General features: G+C 42.2%; 1 protein-coding gene across 4 annotated transcripts in view; it reads left to right on the forward strand.

The window, feature by feature from the left end:
• Window positions 1–9,452, forward strand: part of LRMDA (leucine rich melanocyte differentiation associated) — a 1,125,425-nt gene extending 1,115,973 nt beyond the window's left edge. For 3 of the 4 annotated variants that reach the window (XM_017548700.2, XM_037727249.1, XM_037727255.1), the window contains one exon: window positions 6,513–9,000. In XM_017548700.2, the coding sequence (XP_017404189.1) occupies window positions 6,513–6,592 (80 nt within the window). In that variant the 3' untranslated portion in view covers window positions 6,593–9,000. Of the gene's footprint in view, window positions 1–6,512 lie in introns of all 4 variants that reach the window. The other variant, XM_017548706.2, reaches the window with a different exon arrangement.
• Window positions 9,453–10,815: the final 1,363 nt, after the last annotated feature.

Below are 10,815 nucleotides of genomic sequence, written 5' to 3' on the forward strand. Positions count from 1 at the left end.
GTACAGGTAAGCCCTGGCTGCCTCCACCCACTCCCAGGGAGACCAAAAGCCTTCATACATCTCAAGTTGAGGGACCAAAAAAAGGGGTAGCCACAGAGGCTAAAATCTTTCAAAATAAAACAAAATAAAAAAAGTATTAAGGCGAAATTTAAAAAGTTTTTCATTACATAATTTACAACAAAAGCAATGCTGTTACCTCCCCTGTGTGGACTCGCGAGAGGACTGGGCCATTCTCCTTAAGAGAGAAGTGGGGTGGCTTTTGGGAGGGCAAGGGACTTCCTGTAACAATGCATCTCACGATATTTGGAATGACTTAAAAAAAAACAATGTACACAATCAAGTCCTCGGCCACATTGTAGAACTTTGGGGGATGCTCGCTCCAACCGACTGCTGTCACCTTCACTGTTCCAGTTTTTAAATCCTGAGTCAAGCCAAAATAAACAAAACAAAACAAAGCAAAACAAAAAAACAAATAAAGCCATGCCAATCTCATCTTGTTTTCTGCGCAAGTTAGGTTTTGTCAATCCCTTTCCTTAAGACCTTTTAAAGTCTCTCTTCTTTATTTTGTCTTGGTATTTAAGTAGCTTACACTGAAGTAGGATGTTGCGCTAGGAGCCTATCATTTTGTAGGCTCCGCTAAATCCTGTGTGATAGCCACAGCAGAGCTGATAGCACATCACACGGGCTGACCTCAGGGTATTGCTCCAGCTACTTCTCAAGATCATAAAACATGGGTGTTTATTCCTTTCCAGTTCCCTGTGTATTCACGGCCTGCACGTAACAAAGACCGAGGAATGTGCTTTCTGGGGAATGTCCCTTTCCAGTGTATGATGTTTACAGTGCTTTAGGCCAGATGATAATGTTCACTGTGCTTCTCTCTTTTCAGCTAGACTTGTGATTGCTTTGTTTTCGTGGGAGAAAAGTATTTGGGGTAAAAACAACAGCAGAATTTAGGAACTGAGGCTGTTGCCTCCTATTACTTTTTATTCTTCAATGGGGCAAATGTTTAATCTGTATATATTTTCAGAGTATTTCAAATGTCTGAAATCATACCAGAGGTTAAAGGATGAGTGTCTGGCAATTGACATTCCTTACTTTGTGGATTCTGTGTAAAATTTATATACATGATTAATTTAAATAAATATTTATTGAACATCTCCTCTGTACCAAGTACAGATGCTCTCCAACTTAAGAGGGTCTAACCTACAATGGTTTAACTTTACAAAGCCCCACATATTTGATAGAAGCTGTAACCCCATTGTAAGTTGAAGAGCTTACAACTTCAGATAGTTTCAATTAATGATGCATTTTTGATTGACAGTAATTTCAATTTGCAATAGGTTTATTGGGACGTCACTCTGTGGCAAACAAGACGCTTCTGTGTGGTTTTAGGTACTGAGTGGTAGAAATTGTGAAGGAGGGAGAAAATGTGTGGACATGTATAGAGTCCCATAGAAACATTGTTCTAGAGCTTTCTGCAGTGGATCATGGCTCTCTTGATCCCCTTTTCGTCTCTGTCACTGGGCCCATCCACCTCTTCACAACACTGTTATCACTTTTTGCAGAGAGTCCACGAGTTGTGGTTCCTTCCTTTCTCATATAGATTACAGAACAGGAGTTCCATCCTAGTGCAAATTATAAACTCCTGGTATCACAATGGGATTGAGCTATGTTTGTCATTCCATAACTACATTTATAAACACATATGAAATAGCATTTAAAATAATGATCCCTAAAGTGATGACTACCAAAACTAACAATGGTGATAATTAATATTCTGTTTTACAAATATAAATGTGTCAGTCCAACCTGCACTCCAATATCAAATGCATTTTTGTATTTTTACATGCAGATTCTTCTTTTACACCACGAAAATGTTAATGAAAGACCACTTGCTTTGATGGCTAGGCTTTCGTTCTGTTGAATACAGTTATGACACTCGGGCTTATGCCAAAGCCAGTGTGACACAGCCTAGTTAGTGGTCAGTACTTCTAGCTGTGAGTATGAAATACAGGTTGCAGGAAAGTTAACGAAAACCCTTTCCTGGGGGATTTTTTGGTCTCCCAGAGGCCCCCTTCTATGCAGGTTATACTCTGGGGATACAGGCTGGATGGATTTCAAGGGCTGACTTCATCTAAATCAATTCTTTTATTGACTGACTTGTTGAATTTGTCTCCTGCCTAAGGCAATATTGGACCTGATATTCTCATCTTCATAAGGAAAACATTGGAAAATGCCAAATCACTTATTTCAGAACAAAAATGAATCTCTGAGATTATCCGGCCCCTTGCCCTTGTTTTACAAATAGGGAAACCAGCCCAGTGAGAGAAAGGGACATGTACATGGTCACATGACTGTTAGAGCAGGGCTCGATCTCAATGCAGGTCTTCCTCCACCTCTGCTTACTAAATAGAATATCAAACTGCAGCTGGAAGTGTGAGGCTGTCCAGGAATCAGGGAGTCCAGGAGGCTGAATGCATGGATGTGCAAGAATTCTCTTCCCTGGACTGGACTCTCAGAGCCTCCTGCAGCAAAATCTCTGGTACTGACCCTGCCATCCCAGGCTTACATCCAAGAGGATGATTCCCACTCCCTTAGACAGCCCTAAGGTTATAAATTAACCTGCAAAATTGGACATCCATTCTAGAGAGGGAAAACATGGAAAAGATAAAGGGCCTCTTTAAAACAGATTCTTCCTGATACTTTTTTTTTTTTTCATAATTATAGCTTTAACAGCTTATGGTGATGGGAAAGCTGGCTACTTAAGAAAAATTAGTAGTCTCATTTGGCAGGAGAGAATTCCCCAGGGGATGGTGCACTGTCATTTTTCAGGGCCCCTTGAAAAGAAATCCCACACAGAGAGCTGCACATCAGCCTGACACAGGACAAGCCTCCTTCACTTACTACGGCCAAAGCCAGATCTTTTAATTAAAAACACTGCATATGCCATTAAATGTTGCTCTCCCTCCAGTCCCAAGACGTTGTAGTTTGAGGAGATACAAACAAATGAATCCATTGCAGATGTGCAGGGAAACCATTGCCTACTGAGTCACAAACCAGCGGGTTCCCAAATTCCAGCCTCAGAGTGCCTCCCCATCAAAATGTTCTTTGCAAGCAAACTGTTCTCTCTGTAATTTTCACAGTTTATGGCAGTTGCCATGGCTGGAGAAGGAGGGCCATGGGGAGGGTGAGGGAGAGAGAAACACAGTGCCACCTCACTTAATTTATGAGCAGAGCCTCATATTTTACAAATAACCTTCATGATAAATAAAGGCCTGTGGCCACACATGGGACTGTGCTGTTTTTGTGTGTGTTTGCTTTTCCTGGTTAATTTTATTTATTTTTGAACACAAAAGTCACATATTGGGGGTAATCACATCCCAACTCTGAGCTCTGGGAGGAGACGCACAGAGGCAATGCTCGCTGAATTTCAGCCGCTGGAGATGGTTTGAGTTTGATGATTTCAGCCGATTCTTACCATGGCTAACCGGAGCACCTTTCTCCCCAGGCAAGCACCGGCAGCTGGATCTCATTTTCAGCTGCCAGGCCGTCCCCATGCCTTCCTGAAGCAGCCAGCCCACAGACCGAGTGCCATCCTTTCCAGGAGTTTATTCGAAGTGACAGCTCCTCACACTCTGGCCTTCTAATCACCTCAAGTAGCCGAGATACCAGTGGGGATGGGCGAACTCCTCCTGCAAAGTCCAAATTTAGATTGACTGAGGTTATCCTTAGGCCCCTTGACCCTAGTGCTCCGACAGAACAGGACTGCCAGGACCTTCGCAGCTGCAGCGAGTTTTGTAATGATGTCTTGGGAGAGATGTTCTGCAGGGGCCGGCAGAGAAGACCCCAAGTGATGGGGAGTGATGTCAGCTTTCGTTAGAGCGGCAGACAGTGTTAGAATATCCTTGGCATAATATGGCGCTGGTATCTTTGTCAGCATCTCTGTTTTCTGTCACCACACACAACCCTGGGCCTGTCTGCAGCCCTGACGGTGTCTTTTCAGATCAGGCTGTTGCCAGCACAGAGACTAGCTTCGCTCTTCACCACACAGCCCCTTTGTTTGAAGCCTGCCCTTTTGTCATTAATGCACTTGATGTCTCTTTAAATCTGACAGTGAATGCAGTATCTGTTTTCCCGTCAAGAGATCATTGACAATATTAATACCTCATGTCCTTGCCTCATCTTCCAAGCGCTGACACCTAGCCACAGTCTCCTGCATTCATCAAACAGCCTTCTCTCACCAGGATGTCTATAAACATTCTTGCTTCCAGGCCCAAAGCAACAGGGTAGGCCTTAAAAAAGACTTTTATCAATGCCAGCCAGAAAGAAGGCCCGGGAATGTGGCACAGAACATGCTACAGCCCACGTTCCAGGAGCATCCAGCCTGTTTCCAGGGCAGCACTTGCTGTCCAAGTTGCATCTAGGTGAGATCTGGAGTTGAAGTTTACCATGGAGAGAGGGCAGAAAAAAAGCAGTTGAATCTCTGAATGTACTGAAAAGTTTACTGGATATTTTACTGGAGAAAGGGCACTCATGGTGGGTGGTGTGTGTGTGTGTCTGACTCATCCTTTTGCTCAAGAGAAAGATTGTGTTCTTTATGACATCTGACAGCCCTATCCATTCCTTTTTTTAATTAAAATTCATGTTCTAGCGTTGTAGAAAGAAAGTAGCATCCTTCGGCCCCATCCTTCCAGATTCTTCAGGGTTTATTTGAATCAGTTATGTTTAGGGAAGCCCTCTGTGGATACCTGACAGAACTGAGGCACTCCCACCCAGGCCTGTAGTGGATGCTATTCCTGGAGCACAGCCTGACCAGCCAAGCCCACAGGCCAGCGGGATCCTGGCATGGGTGACAACATTAGTGCAACGCTGGTTGCTACATAATTCAGCACGATAAAGGAAACAGCTCAGTGCCAACAACTAAAAGAACAATTTAGGTCCCGAGAAGGGTCTCAGTGAGGTTCCATCCAAGCTCAAAGTTTCCAGGCACCATACCAATACTGAAAAACAGAAACTGGCGATTCAGGGGCCAAGGAGAAAGCATGACCAAGATGGAAGAATGATCCACAGTAAACTTGTTCATGGGAACATGGCAGGAAATAAAACTAATGAGAGTGAGCCCAAGGCCAGCTTTGAGGCCATGGAACGTTGTTACCCTCTCTCCATTGCCAACTCTGAGAGACTCTTCGACCCCAGCAATTTCTAACTTTGATCCAAGCCATCTAAACCAAGGAGCATCTGCTCTGTCCTTATAAGTTTCTAAAAGTCATTCTGAGGCTTATGTAAGAACAAGGTTTAAAGCTTTGTGGTGGAGAAACCTCTCCTTCACAGTTGCAAAAATATTTACTACTTAGAACTTCTGATGTGACGAACCGGGTTAATTTCAAGTGCTAATTTATCCCAAATTAACCAAAACAAATGGGCTTGTTGGCTTCACACTATCACACTGATGGAAAAAAAAAAAATCATCGTGCCCCGAGGTAGCTATTTTCACAGGCAGATTTGTGGCTCCTGAATGAATGTCTTACGGATATTTCCTTTCTTTGCTTTTTTCTAGTTGTGTGCAGTTCAGAGACTCAAGTCCGATTAGTGCTAAGACAACTCTGTGCAACTGAATTTAAAATAGATTTTTCTAAAAATAGAAAATAAAAATGCAGGTGGCAAAAACAAAACAGATTTTGCCTTGATAATCCTACAGAGCTTTCACAATAGCTATGGCAGGTGATTCCTTATGGGTATTTTGATTAAATAATGAGTTGATCAAAAAGTTCGACCCTATTCTAGGGGCGTTTTTCATTGTTAAGTCTCCTACAATCTCCTTGAATTAGAGAAGAGCCTTATATGGAGTTAAAGAATTACTTAAAGTAAAGCTGAAAATGGGAATCAAATGCATTCTGACCTGAAATAGAGAGTTCAAGATGCCCGTAAGAAGCCGTTTAATGTCGGAGGTTCTTGTTCTTGTCCATGTGGTATTTTGTCAACACCACCTCTTCCCTTATCATCCCATATGTGCTCGATGTCTGATGCCTCATGCCTGCCAGGATTTGGAATATTCTCTCTGGAAGTTAACAATGTTGATTCATGATAAAGGACTTCAAAAATAGTCTCATTCTGGGAAGATTGTTCTAAGTCTTTGCTTGGGCTGGGTTCATCTTTAAACTCTTCATTTTCCATTCTTCGAAACGCTACTAAGGGAAACTGGGATGAGAAGAGGCTATATTTTGGGGAGTAATTGGCCAAATTAGAAAAGTACTTAATGTGTGGAAGAGAAGTCATGCAGAAAGCAATATTCCTAGGAACTTGTAGCGACGTTTTATTTCCCTGTCAACTCTGAGGTTGACAGAACCTTCTTGTCTGTGAGGACAAGAAAGTAGAGTTCTTTACTGGGGCTTGATCCGCTTTCTGCTGCCCATTGAATCTGTGGTTACCTTGCATGTCTGTTTTACAGCACCTGTGTCTCCCTGCCATGTTAATTGTGCCACCTGTAATGATGTGTGTCTTTTTATTTGCAGGTGTCCTGGGGAAGTGTCGCTATGTTTACTATGGGAAAAACTCAGAAGGCAACAGGTTTATCCGAGATGACCAGCTCTGAAGCCAAGTTCTGTATACCTTCACCCATTTCATGGAAATAAAATCAAAAGGAAGATCAAAAATAAAACGCTAAAGAAAACACAATAGCCCACGTTACCTCTCTTTGGGAAAGGCTGTGACTTCAGCCTTTGGTACCTTCTGCTGACTTTGCCAGGCCTGTCAAGATCATCCTTCTGCCTTAGACTGAGTGGTCACATAGAGATTGACATGATTGCCCTTAAGCAGGTCTCATCCACCAGGGTGACAGACAGCGGTTGTGAAGCAACGGGGCTGACAGCATGAACACCATGATAGATTGCCTGGTCCTGTCACTGCTCACAGGGGAGCAGAGGTCACACCTGGGGCCTCCCTGGGCATGCTCAGTGGCTGCATTCAAGTGAGAAAGACTGTCTTTAGATCGCCTATTGAGTTGAAATCTCTCTGATATCATCATGCTGCAGGCTTATTTTTAGTGAAATAATCACAGTTTAGGGTAAAGCTACTCTCCCTCACTCCCTTTAAATCTTAACCTCTGCATTCTGCATATACATAGCTCCCGTCTCTTCCCCTCCACCTTCCTTTAGCATCATTTTTCTGACACGTGGTGCATTTTGGTTTGCAGCTTTTCAGCGAACAAGGTATAACTTCCCAGGCAGGTCATACATTTATGGCTGGCTTCATGTTGCTACAATCCCTTTATTGGAGTAAATAGCTTTCCCTAAATCCCTGACTACAAAAGCATGGACTTTTATCTTGTTTCATTCATCTCTAAATCCACTTCTTGCCCTGAATATGATGCAGTGTAAGGCAGTAAGGCATCTTTCTCAGTACGAGGGTTTGGTTGCACCAGGGACTCTTATTTATTAATTTATTTTTAACCGTATACACTTCCAGCGATGCCTGTGGCCATACTTGTGCGTGGGGCTGGCTTGCTCCTTTGGGTGCCATTTAAAGGTAGTGAGGTGATGAAAGACAGAGTGATGGGTCAGGAGGTTAAAAAACAAAATTAAGACTATAGAAAACACCCACCAGACCACAGAGTTTTTATAGAAGGCACAAACCTTTTGGATTTCATATCTTTCTCATGACCTCTTAGAAGTCAGATCCATAGGTTATGAGACTGTTATTCCTTCCTATATCCTTGGCTGTGCACTAATGTCACAAGGAACATAAGTATGATCATTGCTAGTTGGGTGGCTATAAGCTTACCTAACTTGCTGGTGCACCAGTCAGATCACTGTAGAAGATATTCAAAAGGCTGATTGTTCTTGACACGATAGTGTTTATTTTTCTGCTTATCTTTAGACCAAGTGCTCATTGTGCTCACAGTATTAGGTCAGTTTGATGACAGCAGAACCTGAAAGAGAATCCCTCCAAGTTATAGATACTGAGGGACTAGGGAACTGCTATTGTAAATCTCTGGGGACTCAGAATCCCTAAGCTGCCCAAAAAGAGCCTACTTTTTCCGCTCCAGCCCATTTATGTAGCCTCTGGCCTACTGAGTCAACACAGGCCTTGAATGACATGTATTGAGGCTGGCGGGAGTCCTGCTTACAGATTATCCTTTGTTAATCAGTTCTTGAGACAAGTTAAGATTAAAATCCTCACAACTACAAATAATTGGAGAACGCTGAATGTCTGCCTCTATCTCTCAAATCCATTCGTACGTAACTGGAGTACCTTTTCTCTGTTTGATTTACAAAACGGCACTGGAATAATGCTTTAAATTATCTCCATTTGGTTCCTCCCCGGGTTGTTGTTTAGAAGCATCAACACATGTTTTCTTCTTGGCATAATGTGGGCAGCCAGAGTTCTGTGCAAGAGCAGCTAGACGAGTCGGATGTCATATCCAATCTAGCCGCACATATATCCTTGTCTTTATAAAAGGCTTTAACCCTTCCTCAAACAATAAAAAAGCACTTGTGAACTGACCACAGAATTTTTCCATCTTTATTTTTCTTACTTGTTTACTTTTTTTAATGTCAGAACCATTTGTATCATGCGCAGGAATGTCTCCCTCAATGTGAGCTTTGGAGGCAACACATATTTTTGGAGTGAGTTATTGACCACACTGTTTCCCTCTCTTTGGGTTGTTTATTTTCTTCCAAAATGGTGCAATAACTTTCATTAAGATTAGCTTCAATTATAAATTACCTAAAGGCCACCACGAAGGTATATTCATCTTACTGATAGAATTATAGTGAGTTTTGTTTCTCTTAAGGAGGGATAATGATAATGAATTAGTGCTGGGTTGCTCACAGTTCCACTGGCGTGTCAACCAAAATTTGCTATGCTAGAGCTAGATTTTGGTCTGAAGTGGCAGAGGTAGAAGCCATGTTGCATGTTTATCTTGAATCTGTAGGAATTTCCCAAACCTTGTTTTTCGAAGTTGAGGAGAAGAAAGTAATCAATTCAATCAGGAACCAGACATGTTTTGTACTTTCTCTACCCTTTGGTCTTTCTTCCTTTTATGCCATTCCACTGAGCTTGTTCTTTGGGGATTGTGGTGCCTGACATCCCTGTCTTCCCCCTCCCAGGACACTGACCTGAGTGGAGAGACCTCGGCAATTCAAGGCTGTCCTGCAGCTCTCTGTGGCCTCAGCAATGTCAGGGCGGCTGTCTCTTTCCTAAGTAACATAATTTTAAAGAACAATTTGTTCCTTAGGGAATAATGTCTTGGATTGTGGGGAATCCTATTAAAAGTACAACTATTGCAATCATTTGCTTTTACTTTCACCAGCCTCGCTCATAAACCTCCATCTGTTTGTTGCTTTAAATAGAAGCACACTATAAGAGATTATCACTTGATCAGGCTGCGTGTCTGAGTGTTGTGTGTTTTCACATATTCATGTACACGAAGAAATAAAAGAAAGCAAACCACAGATTCTGGATGAAAGGATTTGTTTGTTTGTTTGTTTGTGTGTGTGTGCATGTGCATGTATGTGTTTCCACTAGAGATGTATCTTGCACATTTTCAAGGGAAAAATGTCTTTCTTGCTGTTTGCAAGAAATAACCTGGCTGTCTTTCTTTTCTTTGTTAATATGCACACCAAAAACAATCCACAGGGCTTTCATCAAAAAAATGCTGGTGTTCTGTATTTGGTACTTGCAAGGGCAGCCTAAGTCAGGTTTGTGTGGCTGCAACACAGGTAACGCCCAGCATGGACACAATGGTACCCATTGGGACTCTTCCATGTTGTCCATCATTATAGCTGATCCAATGTGATCTTTTTCCACCTGTTTCTTTCAGTTCTGTTTCCAGGCAGAAACCTTTGCTGAAGAAGGGTGCTACCACTACTCAATTCTCTTTAACTTGTTCAAATACCATGCAGGAAACTGACTGACTGTGAGTAAGACCTGGAAAGGGAAATGAGACCAGATGAGCACAGAGAATGTTGATTACTTGTTTATGTGACAACCAGACCATCAGCTCGTGGTGCAGTCTTGTATGTTACTTCTTCTAATGCATCAGCCACCACTCAAGCGACCTGAAGAACACTGAAAGGCACAGCCACTGTTTTTTCAGGTAAACTTAATGTTCCTGAAGTTTACCTAAAATTTCCCAGCATTGGTGAGTCTCATCCTTTGGGCAATTATAATGCCAAGGGTTCATTTGTCACTTTGTGGTTGGGGTAGGTCATAAGATGTATTATTTGTGCATATTATCATATAAGCATATGATAATTCTAGAGTAACATGGAATATGGCCCAGAGAACAAGCAACCTGTGACAAGGGAGTTTTGCTAAGAAACAGTAGGGGAAATTCTAAGTATGGAATGTGTATGGGGGAGAGTTGCTAGAGTAGGAATGATATAAATGGCAATAAATGGGATTATGCCAGGAGACAGCATACAGCAGAATTAAAATGTGGAATCTTCATGGATAGGAGTAACTTGAGAGCTGAGGAAATGAGAAGGAAAGGGAAAAGCTAGTTTTCTGCCATTCAAAAGGTTTGCTGATGTTCAGCAGTAACGTGATGTTTAGGGATATTTTATCCTCAAAATGGAATCGTCTTTGATATAAATGAGTGTCCACCCACTTAATGTTTTACAAGCTTCTCTGCCAAAGACAATGAAACAGTGTGGAAAAGATGGTTCATGGAGTACTGTGGGAACAAATGATCATATGCGTGATGGCTGCATATGGACAGACACGACTGTGGCTGGTACCTGATATTCTACAAACTGAGCATCCTAAGGCAAGTGCCTCAGCTCTGGACTGGCTAAAAAATACAAGGTAAACTTA

The sequence above is a fragment of the Cebus imitator genome, unplaced genomic scaffold, assembly GCF_001604975.1.
Source record: "Cebus imitator isolate Cc_AM_T3 unplaced genomic scaffold, Cebus_imitator-1.0 Scaffold11, whole genome shotgun sequence".
In the NCBI taxonomy this organism is placed as follows: Eukaryota; Metazoa; Chordata; class Mammalia; order Primates; family Cebidae; genus Cebus; species Cebus imitator.